The sequence below is a fragment of the Entelurus aequoreus genome, linkage group LG21 (genome assembly GCF_033978785.1).
Source record: "Entelurus aequoreus isolate RoL-2023_Sb linkage group LG21, RoL_Eaeq_v1.1, whole genome shotgun sequence".
In the NCBI taxonomy this organism is placed as follows: domain Eukaryota; kingdom Metazoa; phylum Chordata; class Actinopteri; order Syngnathiformes; family Syngnathidae; genus Entelurus; species Entelurus aequoreus.
In genome coordinates, this window is record NC_084751.1 from 26,364,122 (window position 1) to 26,386,691 (window position 22,570).

Sequence of the window (22,570 nt, forward strand, 5' to 3'; positions counted from 1 at the left end):
ATCGGGACAACACTAGTACAAACAAATATTAACATAGTTTTATGCAAATTATTACAGGAAAATGTATTGTTAGTAGTACTTTAAAAAAAAAATGTATGTGTGCATAGTATTGCTTCTTTTAAGTGAACAAAATAAGGAACACAATCCATTTAGCTGTCTGTCTTCATGAATATGCAGAATATATGCTAATTATCAGAACTGCCACAATCCTGAGAGGAGAAATTGTGCAAATATGATTGTTTATCATATGCCGTATGATTTATAAAGACTAAAACTGTTCTGCGGCTGCTGTTTTCATACGGTCATACTGGCAGTTTTGCAGACATGGCTGAGAGAAAGGGGAAGATCGCGCTTCAGGTCCGCCCTACTTATGCTTGAATACATTATATACAGTCCAGGCCAAAGGTTTGGACACACCTTCTCATTCAATGGGTTTTCTTTATTTTCATGACTATTTAAGATTAAGATTAGTGTATGTCAGGTTTAAACACTGATGGCATCTATTAAACAGATAAAGAAGCAAGGAATTAAACAGAGACAGAATTAATTTTTGCTCAATGAGGAGAAACGCGTAGACCTGTACCCTTGCACAGTGTCCCACCACGCTCTGACAAAAGATTGTACGCCTCCTCTTTTATTTAGACATTCCCTGATTACATGGCAACAGCTGTTTCTAAAGGGAAGGGGGTTGTAAACAGCCGCTGCCTTTGGTCACAAAACAGTTCAAAGAAAAGGTGCCTTGAGGGGGGTCAGGTCCTGCTTCCTCTCCGCTTTGTAGATCTCGGGTCTAGACAAAATCTTCCTGTGGATTACAATCGCTCAAAGAAACCGACACCTTCATGTCGCTTCCCATCCTACACAGTGGAGTTTTACAAGCCTTTTTCTTTTGTCTGCTCGCCGGGAACTCATTGAAACACAAAGTTTTGTGATAACTTAGATGCAATTATTCTGACAGTTTATTTCAAAGGGGACAATGCAATTTCATAAAACACATGACTACACATGGTTAAAAAAGCCAGAATTAGCCAGAAGGCTAGTTTTCATCTGTAGTCCCCTGGCCATGGTGTAAAAAAGGCAGTAAAATTACAATTTCAAAAGAAAAGAAAAGAAAAAGAGAGAAAAAGGAAAAAAGGCACACAATACATGTACGATATAATAAGAAATAAAATACAACATCACAACATAACATTTATCATAGTATCAAAACAGGCTCATATTTTTATTTACATTGTAGATTGTCTCTGAAGGCATCAAAACTATGAATGAACACATGTGGAGTTATGTACTTAACAAAAAAAAGGTGAAATAACTGAAAACATTTTATATTCTAGTGTCTTCAAAACAGCCACTCTTTGCTCTGATTACTGCTTTGCACACTCTTGGCATTCTCTCGATGAGCTTCAAGCACACCTGTGAAGTGAAAACCATTTCAGGTGACTACCTCTTGAAGCCTTCAGTGACAATCTACAATGTAAATAGTCATGAACATAAAGAAAACGCATTGAATGAGAAGGTGTGTCCAAACCTTTGGCCTGTACTGTATATATATATATATATATATATATATATATATATATATATATATATATATATATATATATATATATATATATATATATATATATATATATATATATCATAAAAAATATTTCATATAGAAAAAAAAATTCTTGAAGTATGCTGTGGAAGTTGCCTCCTAGCAGTTCCACTGTAGACACGGTACTGCAGTTTTAACAAAGTTTTGAATGTGCATAGATTTGTGTCCAACTCTTTCTCCAGCAGAACGTGACTTTTCAGTCACGTCCGTATCCTCTCTCTCCTCCTGCTCCTGGCCGCTTACTGTTAAAGACAACAGATGATTAGATTAACACGTACCACCTGTGAAATCTAATCACCTGCCGGCTGTGTCTCGCCGTCAGCACTGCCACGCCCCCGTCTGATGGTGCTCTGTCCTCAGCACCATGGACAGAGGCGGTGACCTTTGCTCCTGCAGGCAGCGCTGGCCACATCTCCCTCCACATATGCATTTTCTGCATTTTGAGCGTTTAACTTTAACTTTAAGCGCAGCTTCTCTCCAATGAGCGCGGTAAAAAACGGTAAAAAAAATAAAATAAAATAAAAAAAAGTGGTGCCAATGTAGATGCACTACACGACTGCTTCCAAAATGCCCATACAATTGGTAAATGTCTACTGCATGTTTTAAAACATAGCAAAACACCACAGTTACTGTAGGAGTATGACAACATGGACGTGCAATAAAAGAGTTTGATGCCCCGTACAATACACACAAAATCCTCATTTAAATAAGGCGGACTGCACCAGTTTAAATCGCTTGCAACACGCCCACTAATAGCACAGGCTATTTTATAGATTGCACACACTGCTCACCGTGTGGTATGTGGACCTTAGTAAATCAGGCCCATAGTCATCTAAGTTGTTAATTTCTGTAAAAATGACAATTACCTAAAAAGGTAATTATACTTGCACTGACTACCTGGTGTTGAATTACTACATGCACAAAGGTCGGATGATAGTAATGTAAAGTACAGGTCAGTTGATCATGAATTGTGTATTACCCATCCTATTCCAAATGGACACGGACACTCCAAATAAATAAATATCCCCGCCACCCACTTCCTTCCCAAACAATGACCCGAGCCCTTATCACTTGTCTGCAGCTGCTGGGAGAATCAATGGAGAGCGTTGTTGTCACTCGCATCACGCCACAGCACTAGCATGTGCCGCTAATACCTCTCACCTCCACCTTCATTACCTGTGACAACATGAAAGACCGCGCTTACTCTCGGCTGCAAGGGGGATTCTCCTGCCAGCCGGTGAAGTCTGTGAGGAAAAAATCAGTTGCTGATGCTAATAAATGAGCTTCTCTCTTCTTTGGGTCAATACTTGCTTCCCGGCTGGTGTAGGTAGAACGTTTCACCGCTTTAGGACTACATTAATTATGGGAGACCTTGGTAAAACCGCAGTAATGCAGAAAATTGTCCAGAAAAATGTACTGAGCGTGTTTATCTTAGTTTATGTAGTATAGGACTTTATTGTCATTGCACAAGTACAAGGAAACTATGTTTTCAGCACAACCCGTTCAAGATTAGACAAACAAACAGTGTACAGGGTTACAGAACAGGAACGCTGATGGGTCGCCAAAGGCGCCCCTTAAAAGATGTGAAAAAGGTAAAACGCTGGGGAAGAAGATGAGTAAAAAAATACAATCTAGACTGGGCTCCTAAGGGGGCCTAGTCTGGAGTGGGGAAAAACCTCCATGCCATGCACACATAAACATGTTACATACAGGTATAATCACAACAACTCGCAACAGAAGTAGGGGGGAGTTGGGACCCTGGAGGTCGACTGCTGCTATGAAGCGCTGCCAGCCGTCCATCACCCCGAAGGGGAATCAAGCGGTGGGGTGGGGTTTCAACCAACTTTTCCATGATGTGATCCATTTTGCGATTCAGTTCAGAAATCGTCCCAGACTGTGATCCCACAGCCCGAACCCAATCCTACCATTGCGACAAACAGCCTTTGGGCTCCTTGAGTGGCTGCCATCATCTTACGAAGTTGACGATACACCAGAGCAATGCCCAGCCCAATCAGCAGGTACCCCGCTATCACGGTTCCAAATAGGTGAGATGTCTTCCACGTCCTCGATGGAAAGGACTCAGAGGCACATGATTCTCCATGTATCCCAGGAATCTCTCACGTACCCCGCAGCAATGGTTCCATCAGGGCAGCCAGGCTCCCCAGAACCTCTTTTCCTCGTCGAAATACAAAATATATAGTAAATATAAGAATGCCCAAAATAGTGGGAGAAGGATATGCTACTATAATCATTTAGCACTCGTTATATGATTTATCAATCCCAAAACTGTTATGTGGCCGCTGTTTTGCATTGATATTCAGCATGTTTGAAATGTATATACATTTAATTTATATTAATACATATATATATATATATACATTCATAATATATTTACATTAATAATTTAATTTAATTTAATAATGTATACCTTTTGTTTTCGCCCTCTTTTTGTGCCCTTGTGTGCAGTATCCTTTCCATCTTTATCCTTTCCATCCTTTGTAACTGAGCTACTGTGTGGAACAATTTCCCTTGTGGATCAATAAAGTTTGTCTAAGTCTATTTGCGTGCAAACTGGCGCAGTTACGGCTGTGAGAAAGAAGGCGATCGGGCAGCAAAGACAAATGATTAACTGAGAATCCCTCTTCCTACGTGTGCGTGTCAACATATTTGGACGGCTTTTCACGGGACACATTTCCAGCGTTGTTGCATTATTGAGCCACGGATGAGGAGATGCTGCTCCATTATTGATTGAAGTACAGTCTGAATGTCATTAAAACAGTTAGCTCCATCTTTTGACACTTCTTCCACTCCCGTCCTTGCACGCTACACCGCTACAACAAAGATGACGGGGAGACGACGCTGCCGAAGGTGAGCCACGTAAATAAGACCGCCCACAAAACGGCGCATCCGGAAGAGACTGTCAGAAAGCGACTTGAAGATGATCCGTAAAACACTCTGCAACATTTTGACCAAAGAACCACCATTACATGTTATGTAGACCACAAGGAAGTGTTTTAAATATAGAAAAAAATCATAATATGACCCCTTTAATGGCGCCTTATAATCTGTTGCGCCTTTTGTATGAAAATAGACCCGCTCATCGGCAGTGCGCCTTATAATCCGGTGCGCCCTATGGTCCGAAGAATACGATAATGTACTGCAGGATGGTGCAGCATATATTATGTAAATGTGGGGTTTTGCTCCGTTTTCACCAAGTACCAGCTAAAAAATATGTTGCCTTGCAAATACCACCATTTTTTTTACCACCACTGCTTGGTGTATACTAACACAATTGAGCTTTGAATATGTGGCTTCTACTCGCAGGTATTTATGTGCAAACATTTTTTTTAATTATTTTGTTTCAGAAATAAAAAACTGTTAGTCCACAATTATTTTTTATTTAATTTCACAAATAGTATTGTATTTTTTATTTACAAAAGCCAAAACCAGTGAAGTTGGCACGTTGTGTAAATCGCAAATAAAAACAGAATACAATGATTTGCAAATCCTTTTCAACTTATATTCAATTGAATAGACTGCAAAGACAAGATAGTTAATGTTCGAACTGAGAAATGTATTTATTTTTTTGGAAATAATCATTAACTTAGAATTTAATTTAAAGTTGGCACAGAGGCACTTTTACCACTGTGTTACATGGCCTTTCCTTTTAACAACACTCAGTAAACGTTACCTTTCAGCATTAATGGTGCCTTCACAGATGTGTAAGTTACCCATGCCTTGGGCACTAATACACCCCCATACCATCGCAGATGCGGGCTTTTGAACAGTCCGGATGGTTCTTTTCCTCTTTGGTCTGTAGGACACGACGTCCACAGTTTCCCAAAACCAATTTGAAATGTGGATTCGTCAGACCACAGAACACTTTTCCACTTTGCATCAGTCCATCTTAGAGGAGCTCGGGCCCAGCGAAGCTGGGGGCGTTTCTGGGCGTTGTTGATAAATGGCTTTCGCTTTGCATAATAGAGTTTTAACTTGCACTTACAGATGTAGTGACCAACTGTAGTTACTGACAGTGGTTTTCTGAAGTGTTCCTGAGACCATGTGGTGATATCCTTTACACACTGATGTCGCTTTTTGACTGAGGTATCGAAGGTCCGTAATATCATCGCTTAAGTGCAGTGATTTCTCCAGATTCTCTGAACCTTTTGATGATATTATGGGCCGTAAATGGTGAAATCCCTAAATTCCTCGCAATAGCTCTTTGAAAATTGTTGTTCTTAAACTGTTGGACAATTTGCTCACGCATTTGTTCACAAAGTGGTGACCCTCGCCCCATCCTTGTTTGTGAATGACTGAGCATTTCATGGAAGCTGCTTTTATACCCAATCATGGCACCCACCTGTTCCAAATTAGCCTGTTCACCTGTGGGATGTTCCAAATAAGTGTTTGATGAGCATTCCTCAACTTTCTCAGTCTTTCTTGCCACTTGTGCCCGCTTTTTTGAAACATTTTGCAGGCATCAAATTCCCAATAAGCTAATATTTGCAAAAAATTACAAAGTTTTTGTCAGGTTTAAACATCTATTAAAACAGACAAGAAGCAAGGAAATAAACCGAGACAGAATTCAATTTGGCTCAATTTGAGGAGAGACGCCTGGACACTGTACCCTTGCACAGTGTCTCAGCACGCTCTGGCTAGAGAATTCTACGCCACCTCTTTTATTTGGACTTTCCCTGTTTACATAACAACAGCTGTTTCTAAAGGAATGGGGGGTATGTAAACAGCCATTGTTTTCGGTCACATTAACACAAAATAAAAAGATGCCTCGTGTCCTGGATCGAGCTTAGGCAGGTCTTTGATCACAATAGTTAACCCCTCCCGTCTCCTCCCATCATACACAAGGGAATTTTACCAGCCTTTGGCTTGGAACAACAAAGACAGCCTCTGTCTGCTCGCCGGAAGTTTCCGAAAACAGAAACTTTTGTGATAACATACATAAACTTACTCTGACATTTTCCAGTTCGAACGTTAAATATCTTGTCTTTGCAGTATTCAATTGAATATAAGTTGAAAAGGATTTGCAAATCATTGTATTCTGTTTTTATTTATGATTTACACAACGTGCCAACTTCAACTACTGTGTTTGAGAATGAATGTATTCGGGGACAATGTTACACACCACATTACAGTCAAATGGCAATCAATACGATCAATGAGCTCCTGTCAGATGTCCGAAGTAGCTCACTAGTTCACATTAAGATCATGGCTTGGCCGCCCGTCAGGACCTGGCTTTATGCTTGTTTGAGGATAATTACAGCTACAACCTGTCCTGACGTCGCCTACGGCCGCAAATGTATTTCTGCTGCCCGGCCTCCACCTGACACCCCCTTGTCTACAGATACAAGACGATGTTATGTGCTGTAAAATCAACTCTTGATTAGGACATTTTGACGTTTGACATGAGAGAGCGTCAACCTCAACGTCTTCCTGTCTTTGCTTGCCTCCCCAGTACAAGCAAGTGGAACAATACATGTCATTCCACAAGCTTCCGGCAGACATGCGGCAGAAAATACACGACTACTACGAGCATCGCTACCAGGGTAAGATCTTCGACGAGGACAACATCCTGAGCGAACTCAACGACCCGCTTAAAGAGGTGAGAAAAACCTTTATTGACTGAGCGTTGATGCATTTAGCTATCATGAAAAATTTGGTAAAATGTATTCACTGAAGACAAAAAAAAACACATATATATATATATATATATATATATATATATATATATATATATATATATATATATATATATATATATATATATATACAGACATGCTAGCTGTATGCGTTATCATTTTACTTTGCAAACCTAGCATGGTGTTGCTGTTAAAATGTGACTATAATGTTAGCACTTTAGTTAACGTAGCTATGCTAGCCTGTCCCACTCCTTTCTATTGTGTTTTTAAGCATTGTATCATTGTATTCCGCAGCTTTTAGTATATAATGACATAAATTACGCTCGTACGTAACGCACACACGGATTAGCTGTGTGTGTTGTTAGCTAAGGATAGCGATTTTGATAGCTAACCTTAGCTATCACTGAATGTATATTCTATTGTAACAACAAAATGACTGCAAATTGTTAGTTGCTTATCTGGGACTGTTTTTGTGTTTGTTTGATTGATTGATTGAGACTTTTATTAGTAGATTGCACAGTACAGTACATATTCCGTACACTAAATGGTAACACCCGAATAAGTTTTTCAACTTGTTTAAGTCGGGGTCCACGTTAATCAATTCATGCCTGTTACGTAAATTTATCTGCTCTTTTTCACCTGGACTCTTGACTTTCCTCCTCGCAAGATCGCTTTTTAAAGTAGTGGCTGATTTTGCCTGCCATATCTGCAATGCTAAAAACCTAAACGTTACTGTGACACGGAGAAAACTTTGTTTTAAATAAACACGACATGCTTGTAATGCTTTCTTGGGGTAACTCCTTTTAGTTGACCTTGTACCAGTCGATCTGTTCCGTCGTGAAACTCTACCTGATCCTATGCAAACTTCTAATAAATTCTTCAATCAATCGATCTATTATAATTAGTCAGAAAAGGTTGGAAACACAACAAACACTACTAGCTGTGTTCACTTGTTCACAGCACAGTCTGGAGTGTTCTGTAGGAGTCCAGTGATCCCTCCGTATCATGCTCCATATGGCAGAAATCTACTTGTTACGGCGGTCAACGTTATGCACCATGTAGCGAGAAAAATGAAGATTCGATCTGTTTCTTCTTTGGTAGTTGCTTCAGGTCTTTCCGGTGCACTGCTGTCGATATAGCGCCTCTATAGTGGCGCAACGCTGCAACTGCAGTTAAAATAAGTAGCTTCCGCAGAGGGACATCAATCGCTCTGGCTGGGGGCGGCACAAAATTAGCTGGAGGCGGCCGCCACAAAATTTTTAACGCAGGAAAAACCCTGAGTAATTGTAAAAAATATAGACGCTACTAAGATAGGGGTGTTAAACTCGTTTCCATTGAGGGCCACATCGCAGTTATGGCTACTTGTAACAGGAAATGAAACATAAATATATGCTTGATATTATTACACAATCGCCTATGCAATTGATTTATTTATTTTTTTCATAAAAACTGATGGAAAACCTGTTTTAAAATCATAAGTCAAGGTGACAAGCACATATTTACCATATTTTTTGGGCTATAGAGCGCACCGGTAGAAAGAAAGAAATATGTTTACATATGTTAGCCGCACCAGGACCATAAGCCGCAGATATATGCCGCTATGAAAGATTTTGTAAATTGTTATTTACATACCTTTATTGTTTCCAAACGGTGCCTGTCACACGGCAGATAAACGGCTGATCAAACAAAACAGAAGTCATCGTCATGGACCCGCTAGCTGCGGCAGCTAGCTCTCCAATCAGTTAAACAGACTCAATAACTCCACAGTGAAATTTTGGTGAACTGACGAAACTGAAACAATACAAATAGAATGCCACTGTAAGTTAATAACGCTAACACAGAACTCGTCCAGAAGATGGCGCCATAGCGCAAACAATAACACACCTGTTCAGTGTCTCTGTCAGTGTGATATGAAAACTTTTTGTTGAATACAAAACATTATGGCCGTTAGCAAAGATAAATACATAAATTAGCAGCACCGATTTTTAAGCCGCAGGGTTCAAGGCATTGGAAAAAAGTAGTGGCATATAGTCCAGAAAATACAGTAAGTGTAATTTGACAAAAAAAACATTTGTAATACAGCATAAAATAATATTTGTGTTGCATGATCAGATAATACTTATGTTTAACGATACCTGTCGGCAATTTCATGCACCAGATATTTTTTCTGTCAAAATGGCAAAAACGAATACATTTTGTAGTAGTATTTCATTCACGCACAATATTTGCAAGCTTTTTCGGGCAAAAAATGATGTGGCCAGCCCGTTGAGTTTGACACATGTGCACTAAAAAGCTATAATAACAGCCACTGTATGCTTCATTCGATATGACCGTAGTATTAAAACCTTTATCGTCAGACAAATGTGGTTGTCACAGGTGTTGGTCACACTTGCCTGAGCCAGCAGCAGCTTCAATGGTTTGATAAATGACATGCCAGATTCCTTTGCAGATCCTCCTGCAAGCCTGCGTCCTCTGCAGTGGACATTTGTGTTGTGCATAAAAGGGCTATTTCTTTCCCTCTAAAATGTGGAACTCTGACAAAGGAAATATACCAAAAACAAATGATTCTCAGGCGAAAGAAGTCTCCTTCCCGCTATGACACTGCTCTTCCAAGTTCGTCCGGTAAAGCAAGACATCAACAGCCAATCTTATGCGTATGTTACTGGACTTGGACACCTCACTTCCACCCAAAGCCAAAATCCTCTGCCAAAAACCCAAAGTGGCGTCTCCATAAAATCCGATGTTCCACAGTGAAATGATGATGTAAGGTGGTTTGTGCTGTGACTTTACTCGCCAGTCCCACGGGCACATTTCTTGGTGTGACGCTGTCTCCATGCAGATTTGAACTTTGCCTACTTTGCATAGCGAACAAAGCCTGTAGGATGTTTTTGCGTTGTGGGTAATAACCGTAAATCTCTGCACCTCCCTGCCTCCTCTGCTCCCTCCCTTATGCGAGTGTCTGGGACAGCAGTGGTGTTTAGAATGCGGCGAGGGGACTTAATGGGGTTGCATGTGAAGATGGTAATTGATCAGATGTCATGCTTGCCTGGGTTTTATTCCATGTTCTCTCCTGTATCTTTAGCTGATAATTACCGGTTCAATCCCACGGATATGACAATATGAGATTACAAAGTAGAAAACTGATCAATGGCTTAACAAAATATTTCAATGTTACTTTTTATTGTTATTGCTTTTGGGTATATTAACTTCAAACTTGTAAATGTTTCTGTGGGAAATATCTCATATTATGATGTTTTTTAAATCATTTTACATGTGTCTTAGATATCTCACAATGGTGTATTCAAAGTGTGTTGGACAAAATAAGAAATGTGCTTTTAGTACGTTTTGTGTGTCGTAGCTTTAATATGTAAAATAAGATAAAAAGCAGGTAGTGGAAGGTAAACATTTATGTAAATATAGGTAAAAGAAAGTGAAAAGCAAATTAAAGAACGTAAAAAAAGTAGGTAAACATAGGTAAAAGAAGTTTAAAAAATAAGTAAACAGGTTTAAGAAGGTAAAAAACAGGTAGAAGAAAGTAAAAAAGAAGAAGGTAAAAAAGTAGGTGAACATAGATCGGTAAAAAACAGGTACAAGAAGGTGGAAAAAGTATGTAGACATAGGTTAAAAAAAAAGTAGCTTAACATACGTACAAGAAAGTAAAACACAAATAGAAGCTGGTACAAGTATGCAAATCCGAGAAGGTAAAACAGTAGGAAATCAGGCCAGCAAACAGGTTTTATCCAGTCCGCGGGATAAATTTGCTAAGTATAAAAATGAGCCGAAATTCAATTAAATAAATTGCTGTTCTAAATGTGTCCACTAGACGTCGCAATAGCAATTCTTTGTATCTTTGTAGATGATGCTACATATGTAAAAAAAATAAAAAAATAAACCACATGATGTTAGTGCACCAGTCGAGGAAAATAAGCAAACTACATGAATAACATCCTGTAATTATATTTGTATTTTTAATTTTTTTTTGGATGGATTGAAAATCAACACCAATTAGTTGACTGATGAACATTATCACATAATTTATTCAAAAAGTATAAATAACGACAAATAAAGTAAAACATTAATAAATATTAACCGCAACATGTAAGTGTAAAAAAAAAAAAACATTATGATTTGTACATTTTCAGAATGTGCTTGTCTATTTTTAAACAAAGAAAACAATCCGAAGTTGTCTTTTATTTTGAAATTATCGTGCCATGATTTTACCAGTCGATTTTTCTCCATGTGGCCCCGATCTAAAATGAGTTTGACACCCCTGCTCTAAGTATTGTACTTATTACACACCAGCTTTCTCTCAGGTGTACTTGCTTTGTTGGCATGGAAAATTGTAACAATAACTAGAAGCAGTCTGACTGAGTGCTTGTTTGCCCGCCAAGTGTTTGAGTCAGCAACCAGAGGTGACGTCATGTGCAACAAAAGTATCGAAATATGGCACAGTTTGATTTCTCGTCAATCGATACCAGGTTGTTTCCGATTAAGCACAAATATGCATGAAATGTTTTCTTACTAAGTGAAACGCTGATGTTCTCTGTCAGAAGTTCTTTTCTCCCAGGATTTCATTTGTCTCTTTTTTTCCCTCTCCGCTAGGAAATTGTCAACTTCAACTGCCGCAAGCTGGTGGCCACCATGCCGCTGTTTGCCAACGCAGACCCCAACTTTGTGACGGGAATGCTGAGCAAGCTGAAGTTTGAGGTGTTCCAGCCCAACGACTACATCATCCGAGAAGGGACCGTTGGGAAGAAGATGTACTTCATCCAGCACGGCGTGGCCAGCGTCATCACCAAGTTCAACAAGGAGATGAAGCTGACTGACGGCTCCTACTTTGGAGGTGATACTCAATGCAGCACATCCTGACAAAACAGCCCAGCTCTTCTGTCACGTAGATGATCTTTGACTTGCAGCAGAGCCTTACACATAGCAGAGCACTCCTGCCACAAAGAGGATCTTTGAGGTTGGTCCCCAAAAACAGCAAGGCACTCATGTCACATAAAGGATCTCGGAGGATTTTCTTTTACAGTCGGTTCTTAAAAGCAGCAGCGTTGTTTTGTCATAAAGACGATCTTTGACTAGCAGTAGATCCCAAAAAACAGCAGAGCACTCCTGTAACATAGAGGATCTTCGACTAGCTTTTTTTTGTAGTAGGTCGTTAAAAACTCCTGTTACATTGACAATTTTTGACTAGGAGTAGATCCTTAAAAACAGCAGCTATGACTAGCATTTGTTGCAGTAGATGTTAAAAAAACAGCAGAGCACTCCTGTTGTATTGAGAATCTTTGACTAGGAGTAAGTCCTTAAAAAACAGTGAAGTGCTCCGGTCATTTAGAAGATCTTTGACTAGTCTTTTTTAAAAGTAGATCAATAAAAACAGCAGAGCACTCCTGTTGTATTGAGAATCTTTGACTAGGAGTACGTCCATAAAAAACAGTGAAGTGCTCCTGTCATTTTAAAGATCTTTGACTAGTCTTTTTTAAAAGTAGATCAATAAAAACAGCAGAGCGCTCCTGTCATTTAGAAGGTATTTTAGTTGTCTTGCCATAGATCATTAAAAACATCAAAGTGCTCCTGTTATACAGATGATCTTTGACTTGCTAACTTTTGCAGTAGATCATTAAATACACCGGAGCTTTCCAGTTATATAGAGGATCGTTGAGGTTTTGTTTACAGTTGGTCCCCAAAAACAGCAAGGCACTCATGTCACATAAAGGATCTCTGAGGATTTTCTTTTACAGTCGGTCCTTAAAAACAGCAGCGTTCTTTTGTCGTATAGACAATCTTTGACTAACAGTAGATCCCAAAAAACAGCAGACCACTCCTGTCACATAGGGGATCTTTGACTAGCTTTTTTTGTAGTTTCTGTTAAAAACTCCTGTTATATTGACAATTTTTTACTAGGCGTAGGTCCTTAAAAACAGCAGCTATGACTAGCATTTGTTGCAGTAGATGTTAAAAAAAAACAGCAGAGCACTCCTGTTGTATTGAGAATCTTTGACTAGGAGTACGTCCATAAAAAACAGTGAAGTGCTCCTGTCATTTTAAAGATCTTTGACTAGTCTTTTTTAAAAGTAGATCAATAAAAACAGCAGAGCGCTCCTGTCATTTAGAAGGTATTTTAGTTGTCTTGCCATAGATCATTAAAAACATCAAAGTGCTCCTGTTATACAGATGATCTTTGACTTGCTAACTTTTGCAGTAGATCATTAAATACACCGGAGCTTTCCAGTCATATAGAGGATCGTTGAGGTTTTGTTTACAGTTGGTCCCCAAAAATAGCAAGGCACTCATGTCACATAAAGGATCTCTGAGGATTTTCTTTTACAGTCGGTCCTTAAAAACAGCAGCGTTCTTTTGTCGTATAGACAATCTTTGACTAACAGTAGATCCCAAAAAACAGCAGACCACTCCTGTCACATAGGGGATCTTTGACTAGCTTTTTTTGTAGTTTCTGTTAAAAACTCCTGTTATATTGACAATTTTTTACTAGGCGTAGGTCCTTAAAAACAGCAGCTATGACTAGCATTTGTTGCAGTAGATGTTAAAAAAAACAGCAGAGCACTCCTGTTGTATTGAGAATCTTTGACTAGGAGTACGTCCATAAAAAACAGTGAAGTGCTCCTGTCATTTTAAAGATCTTTGACTAGTCTTTTTTAAAAGTAGATCAATAAAAACAGCAGAGCGCTCCTGTCATTTAGAAGGTATTTTAGTTGTTTTGCCAGAGATCATTAAAAACAGCAAAGTGCTCCTGTTATACAGATGATCTTTGACTTGCTAACTTTTGCAGTAGATCATTAAATACACCGGAGCTTTCCTGTCATATAGAGGATCGTTGAGGTTTTGTTTACAGTTGGTCCATAAAAACAGCGGGGTATTCCTGTCACAAAGAGGATTTTTGAGGATTTTTTTTCAGTTGGTCCTTAAAAAAACAGCAGAGCACCCCTGACATGTAGATGAGCTTTGACTAGCCGTAGATTGTTAAAAGGCCCTTCCTTTTATATTGAGAATCTTTGACTAGGAGTAGGTCCTTAAAAACAGCATAGCATTTGACTAATACTTTTTTGCATTAGATTGTTAAAAACAGCAAAGCACTCCTGTTATAGAAGATTATGACTAGCATTTGTTGCAGTAGGTCGTTAAAACCAACAGAGCGCTACTTTTACATGGAAGATATTTGACCAATGTTTTTGCAGTGGATCATTTAAAACCTAAAAAATGACTAGCATTTTCTGCAGTAGATCATTAAAACAGCAGAGCACTCTTGTTGTATTGAACATGTTTGAGTAGGAGAAGGTCAGACTTCTCTTGTCATTTAGAGGATCTTTGACTCACTTTTCTTGGAATAGGTCCTTAAAAACAGCGGACCAATCATGTCATACAGAGAATCTTTGAATGTTTCCTGCAAAACCTCCTTAAAATCAGCAAAGTGCTCCTCTCAGATCTTTAATTTTTTTTCCATTAGGTTTCTAAAAACAGTATACCACTCCTGTCATGTAGAAGATCTTTGACATTTGTAAACATGTTTCTTTATTATTGTTTCTGACTTGATGACTTTCTTCGTGACATTATCATTTGGTGATTTAATGACAGAAAATAAGAATAACAAAAAAAGTACTTGAACTCTCACAGTCATGTAGATGAGCTTTGACTAGCCGTAGATTGTTAAAAGGCCCTTTCTTTTATATTGAGAATCGTTGACTATGATTAGGTCCTTAAAAACAGCTTAGTGTTACTGTCTTATAGACTATATGACTAATATGTTTTTGCATTAGATTGTTAAAAACAGCAGAGCACTCCTGTTATAGAAGATCTATGACTAGCATTTGTTGCAGTAGGTCGTTAAAAACAACAGAGCGCTACTTTTACATGGAAGATATTTGACCAATGTTTTTGCAGTGGATCATTTAAAACCTAAAAAATGACTAGCATTTTCTGCAGTAGATCATTAAAACAGCAGAGCACTCTTGTTATATTGAACATCTTTGAGTAGGAGGAGGTCAGACTTGTCTTGTCATTTAGAGGATATTTGACTCACATTTCTTGGAATAGGTCCTTAAAAACATCGGACCAATCATGTCATACAGAGAATCTTTGAATGTTTCCTGCAAAACCTCCTTAAAATCAGCAACGTGCTCCTCTCAGATCTTTATTTTTTTTTTCATTAGGTTTCTAAAAACAGTATACCACTCCTGTCATGTAGAAGATCTTTGACATTCGTAAACATGTTTCTTTATTATTGTTTCTGACTTGATGACTTTCTTCGTGACATTATCATTTGGTGATTTAATGACAGAAAATAAGAATAACAAAAAAGTACTTGAACTCTCACAGTCATGTAGATGAGCTTTGACTAGCCGTAGATTGTTAAAAGGCCCTTTCTTTTATATTGAGAATCGTTGACTATGATTAGGTCCTTAAAAACAGCATAGTGTTACTGTCTTATAGACTATATGACTAATATGTTTTTGCATTAGATTGTTAAAAACAGCAGAGCACTCCTGTTATAGAAGATCTATGACTAGCATTTGTTGCAGTTGGTCGTTAAAAACAACAGAGCGCTACTTTTACATGGAAGATATTTGACCAATGTTTTTGCAGTGGATCATTTAAAACCAAAACAAAATTGACTAGCATTTTCTGCAGTAGATCATTAAAACAGCAGAGCACTCTGGATATATTGAAAATCTTTGATTAGGAGGAGGTCAGACTTCTCTTGTCATTTAGAGCAGGGGTCCCCAACCTTTTTTGCACCAGGGACCGGTTTAATGTAGGCATTATTTTCACGGACCGGCTTTCCACGTGTGGCATATAGATATAGCAAATAAGCGCATGAAAAATGAATACATGAAAAAACTCACCAGAACATTCAATTAGTGGGAGCCCCTGGCCTTTTCCCTTTGCAAAAAAGCTCTCCATAGACTTTAGTTTTTTGCTCATTTTTGCTAGTAGTAGGCTTTGTTTTGGGGTTATATAGGTGATACATCCCATTCCAGGACAAGAGCATGGATATATAAGAAAGCTAGAAATACTTGACATTAGTTCCAATACATTTCTGTGGATTACTATTTCCATTCGAAAAGTTATGTATTCATATTTTGTGCAATATTTTGTGCAATATTTCATGCGTAGATACACTAATGTTAGCTTTTTTGGTCCAATTTTCCATGCGTAAATGCATCCGTTATTGCTAACTACCGTATTTTTCAGAGTATAAGTCGCTCCGTAGTATAAGTCGCACCGGCCGAAAATGCATAATAAAGAAGGAAAAAAACATATATAAGTCGCACTGGAGTATAAGTCGCATTTTGGGGGGAAATGTATTTGATAAAACCCAACACCAAGAATAGACATTTGAAAGGCAATTTAAAATAAATAAAGAATAGTGAACAACAGGCTGAATAAGTGTACGTTATATGACGCATAAATAACCAACTGAGAACGTGCCTGGTATGTTAACGTAACATATTATGGTAAGAGTCATTCAAATAACTATAACATATAGAACATGCTATACGTTTACCAAACAATCTGTCACTCCTAATCGCTAAATCCGATGAAATCTTATACGTCTAGTCTCTTACGTGAATGAGCTAAATAATATTATTTGATATTTTACGGTAATGTGTTAATAATTTCACACATAAGTCGCTCCTGAGTATAAGTCGCACCCCGGGCCAAACTATGAAAAAAACTGCGACTTATAGTCCGAAAAATACGGTACTTATGTAATAGGACAATGTGCAATAATCCCAGCACTTTGAATTACTAGGCCAAAGGAGATGCTTATTTTTTTCCTTCAGCACAATTATTATATGCAACAATTTAGCACTTCTCCATTTGTCTTATGCACATGAACTCCTATGTGTCATGTCTGTGTTCATGTTTTTGTTTGGCCATGTGCTGTTTTGTTTTTTGGACACTTCCTTAGTTCCTTGTTTCACTTCCTGGTTTTGTTTGTCACCATAGCAACCATTAGTTTCACCTGTTCCACGTTTGGACTCACACACACCTGTCTCACGTTTTCACAGTCATGTCACGCACCTGTTCACAGTTAGTCACGCACCTGTTTTCACTTATCATGTCACTATATAGGCTTTTCTGTTTCTGTTGTTCGTCCTGGCGACATCACACATTCATGCCATGTTCACAGTTCCTTGTCACGTTAGTTCTTGTTTCATCCCATGTCACGTAAGTTTTTGTTTGTTTAATGTCCATAGTTCTCCGCCATTGTGCGCGCCTTTTGTTTTGTCATAGTCAAGTTTTTTCCTCTGCGGTGAGCGCTTTTTGTTTATACCTTTTTGTTTGAGTTAAAAGATTAAACATGTCCTCACCTGTACGCCACGTATGGTCCAATTCTTTTGCACCACGGGAGAGCAAACCACGCCAAAGACCAAGTCTTGACACTATGGTCACTTTGTTCCTGATCTGCCCTGGTCTTAGGTCATCAACCTGCCGCGGACTGCAGATGGAAGCTAGCTTTTGGCTACGATTTGGCACCTTTATATTGTATATGCTTGTTAATGTGCATTGTCCCATGTAACAAAGATGTAACAAATATAGCAAATGTTGACTTCCTATTAGGAGTTTTATAATACATCTATGAACAAGCTTTTTGGTGTGTGTGGTGGGACTGGCGAAAGTTAAGTAGGAGAAAATGCAGTCGGTTTTAAATTATTTAAAGCCTCTGTGCGGCCCGGTAGCAAATGCGTCACGGACCGGTGCTGGTCCACGGCCCGGTGGTTGGGGACCACTGATTTAGAGGATCTTTGACTCGCATTTTTTGGAGTAGGTCCTTAAAAACAGCGGACCAATCCTGTCATATAGAGAATCTTTGAATTGTTCCTGCAAAACCTCCTTAAAGGCCTACTGAAATGAATTTTTTTTATTTAAACGGGGATAGCAGATCTATTCTATGTGTCATACTTGATCATTTCGCGATATTGCCATATTTTTGCTGAAAGGATTTAGTATAGAACAACGACGATAAAGATTGCAACTTTTGGTATCTGATCAAAAAAAGGCTTGCCCCTACCGGAAGTAGCGTGACGTAGTCAGTTGAACATATACGCAAAGTTCCCTATTGTTTACAATGATGGCCGCAAGAAGTGAGAGAGATTCGGACCGAGAAAGCGACAATTTCCCCATTAATTTGAGCGAGGATGAAAGATTTGTGGATGAGTAAAGTGCAAGTGAAGGACTAGTGGGGAGTTGAAGCTATTCAGATAGGGAAGATGCTGTGAGAGCCGGGGGTGACCTGATATTCAGCTGGGAATGACTACAACAGTAAATAAACACAAGACATATATATACTCTATTAGCCACAACACAACCAGGCTTATATTTAACATGCCACAAATTAATCCTGCATAAAAACACCTGCGTGTTTGTTATGCTAGCTCCTAGCTCCTCTGCTAGCTCCTAGCTCCATAGAACACGCCAATACAATTCAAACACCTGATCAACACACACAATCACTCAGCCCAAAAGACCGTTCACCTAACCCAAGGTTCATAAAGCTTATATATTTTTAAAAAGTTACGTACGTGACGCACACGTACGGTACGGTACGTGTTATGCTAGCTCCTAGCTCCTATGCTAGCTCCTAGCTCCATAGAACACGCCAATACAATTCAAACACCTGATCAACACACACAATCACTCAGCCCAAAAGACCGTTCACCTAACCCAAGGTTCATAAAGCTTATATATTTTAAAAAAGTTACGTACATACGCAAAAAAAAGTTGTGCACATACGGTCAAGCGATCAAATGTTTAGAAGCCAAAGCTGCATACTCACAGTAGCACGTCTGCGTCTTTGTCATCCAAATCAAAGTAATCCTGGTGAGAGTCTGTGTTGTCCCAGTTCTCTACAGGCGTCTGTGTATCGAAGTCAAAAGTCCTCCAGGTTAGAGTCTCTGTTATCCGAGTTCTTCCATCTTGACTGCATCTTTCGGGAATGTAAACAAAGAAGCGCCGGCTGTGTACTGTTGTAGTTGACTACGTTCGAAAAATACGTCCATTTCGCACCGACAACTTTCTTCTTTGCTTGCCCAGCTTCCTTCTCCATAATGCAATGAACATGATTGAAACAGATTCACGAACACAGATGTCCAGAATACTGTGGAATTATGAAATGAAAACAGAGCTTTTTCGTATTGGCTTCAATGTGGAAGGCATACCCGTGTTCCCCGGTCTACGTCACGCGCATACGTCATCCTCAGAGGCGTTTCGAACCGGAAGTTTAGCGGCAAATTTAAAATGTCACTTTATAAGTTAACCCGGCCGTATTGGCATGTGTTATAATGTTAAGATTTCATCACTGATATATAAACTATCAGACTGCGTGGTCGGTAGTAGTGGGTTTCAGTAGGCCTTTAAGATCAGCAAAGTGCTCCTCTCAGATCTTACATTTTTTTGTTAAAGTTAAAAAGTTAAAGTACCAATGATTGTCACACACACACTAGGTGTGGTGAAATTTGTCCTCTGCATTTGACCCATCCCCTTGATCACCCCCTGGGAGGTGAGGGGAGCAGTGGGCAGCAGCCTAGCCGCGCCCGGGAATCATTTTTGGTGATTTAACCCCCAATTCCAACCCTTGATGCTGAGTGCCAAGCAGGGAGGTAATGGGTCCCATTTTTATAGTCTTTGGTATGACCCGGCCGGGGTTTTTTGAACTCACAACCTACCGATCTCAGGGCGGACACTCTAACCCAGGGGTCACCAACGCGGTGCTCGCGGGCACCAGGTAGCCCATAAGGACCAGATGAGTAGCCCGCTGGCCTGTTCTGAAAATAGCTCAAATAGCAGCACTTACCAGTGAGCTGCCTCTATTTTTTTAATTGTATTTATTTACTAGCAAGCTGGTCTCGCTTTGCTCGACATTTTTAATTCTAAGAGAGACAAAACTCAAGTAGAATTTGAAAATCCAAGAAAATATTTGAAAGACTTGGTCTTCACTAACTGACAAAGAAACAGATAACAGATTTGGTGTCCAGTTCAAAGTGTGACATGATTTATTTAAAAATTTGAGAGTTGACTTTTGTATTTTACATGAGTTATTATTTGTACAAACGTGGTGCAAAGTAATTCATGATTTGTTCAAAAATGTTAGTGGCTAGCTAGTTAAAATGGGATATTGTGATTTCACAAGACTGTCTTAGAAGTGATCATTTGAAAATGTTCAATTTGAAAAATGTGCACTTAGAGAAAATATAAAAATAAAGTGTTGCATATTGATATTTATCTGTTTCTATATATATTTATTGTGAGAAATCATTAAGATGATCAGTGTTTCCACAAAGATAAATATCATTAATTATTAATAATAACATAGAGTTAAAGGTAAATTGAGCAAATTGGCTATTTCTGGCAGCTTATTTAAGTGTGTATCAAAATGGTAGCCCTTCGCATTAATCAGTACCCAAGAAGTAGCTCTTGGTTTCAAAAAGGTTGGTGACCCCTGCTCTAACCACTAGGCCACTGAGTAGGTTTGCATTAGGTTTCTAAAGTCATGTAAAAAATCTTTGACATTCGTAAACATGTTTCTTTATTATTGTTTCTGACTTGATGACTTTCTTCGTGACATTATCATTTGGTGATTTAATGGCATTGGTGTTGTTTAGAAAATAAGAATAACAAAAAAGTACTTGGACTCTCAAAGTCATGTAGATGAGCTTTGACTAGCCGTAGATTGTTAAAAGGCCCTTTCTTTTATGTTGAGAATCTTTGACTATGAGTAGGACCTTAAAAACAGCATAGTGTTACTGTCATATAGACTATATGACTAATATTTTTTTACATTAGATTGTTAAAAACAGCAGAGCATTCCTGTTATAGAAGATCTATGACTAGCATTTGTTGTAGTTGGTCGTTAAATACAACAGAGCGCTACTTTTACATGGAAGATATTTGACCAATGTTTTTGCAGTGGATCATTTAAAACAAAAAAATGATTAGCATTTTCTGCAGTAGATCATTAAAACAGCCGAGCACTCTGGTTATATTGAAAATATTTGACTAGGAGGAGGTCAGACTTCTCTTGTCATTTAGAGGATCTTTGACTCGCATTTCTTGGAGTAGGTCCTTAAAAACAGCGGATCAATCCTGTCATGTAGAGAATATTTGAATTTTTCCTGCAAAACCTCCTTAAAAACAGCAAAGTTCTCCTCTCAGATCTTTGTTTTGCATTAGGTTTCTAAAAACAGTATACCACTCCTGTCATGTAGTAGATCTTGTTATGTTTGGGAGGGAGTGTAGACGGCACAGACCACAAGAGGGTGTAGTTATTAAGCTCTATGATTTTAATATATATATATATATATACTATATATATAATAACAAACAATAATATAATGTAAACTACAGAATGGAGTGTGACAAAAATCAAAGGGGCTCTATGGTGTGAGACTATGTGTAGGAATTAATGAGTGTGTTACCGTGAGTGTTGAGCGAATCTTTCGCCAGACCAAAGGGGGCAAGGCAAGAAGGCAGTCCGTGGGCAGGCAAGCGGTCGGGGGCTGGAGAGAAGCAATGTGGTCTGTGTCCAAACAGGGGGGGGTCAAAGATCGAGGGAGGCATTTCAAAGTCCAGAGGGAAGTCGAGGCACACAGCTCGATCACTGGAGACACGGGAAAAACTGCGGGAACACAAGGGACATAAGACACGGAAACTAGGAAGCCACAGAGAGAGATAAAGTACGCGGGAGGGAAGCCAGAGACGTGATGCTTACTGCGAGGAGTTAACTACAGGATCTTCTGGTCCGCTGGTCTTTATACTGCTCGCCTTCATCAGTCCCAGGTGTGCTGATTGCTGATCACCTGCAGCCTTGCGGAGGCCCCGGTAGAGCTTGCAGCAGAAGACACGCGGGACTGCGCATGCGCCGTGACAGATCTTTTGACATTCGTAAACATATTTCTTTATTATTGTTTCTGACTTGATGACTTTCTTCGTGACTCCATCCTCCTGGTGATTTAATTGCATTGGTGTTGTTTAGAAAATAAGCATGACAGAAAAGTACTTGAACTCTCACAGTACTGCATGGCAACAATGACTGTATGCCCTCGCACTGCTCACCACGCTTACGGTCAAGCATCACAGCTACTTTACGGTACATACTGATGCATAGCGAGTTGCGCCTGGGGACGTGCGTTCGATGCCTCTTCAAGTAAAATTAATGTAGATTCTCATTAGCCAGCGTTGGCCCGCTCGTCAGCTTCCCTGCCGTTACATAAGCTCTCATCTGGTTGTTGGAGGAGGCACAGGCGTGGATCAGGCATCCCCGAGGACACAGAGGTTCCTCGCACACAGATACACA

The 22,570-nt window shown here is 39.2% G+C and overlaps 1 protein-coding gene across 1 annotated transcript in view; it reads left to right on the plus strand.

Moving 5' to 3' along the window:
* The window catches only part of LOC133638555 (potassium/sodium hyperpolarization-activated cyclic nucleotide-gated channel 1), a 251,995-nt gene that overhangs the window by 182,407 nt on the left and 47,018 nt on the right, over positions 1 to 22,570 (plus strand). Inside the window, 2 exon segments of the mRNA XM_062031299.1 lie at positions 7,068 to 7,214; positions 11,854 to 12,094. Of these exon segments, the coding sequence (XP_061887283.1) occupies positions 7,068 to 7,214; positions 11,854 to 12,094 (388 nt within the window).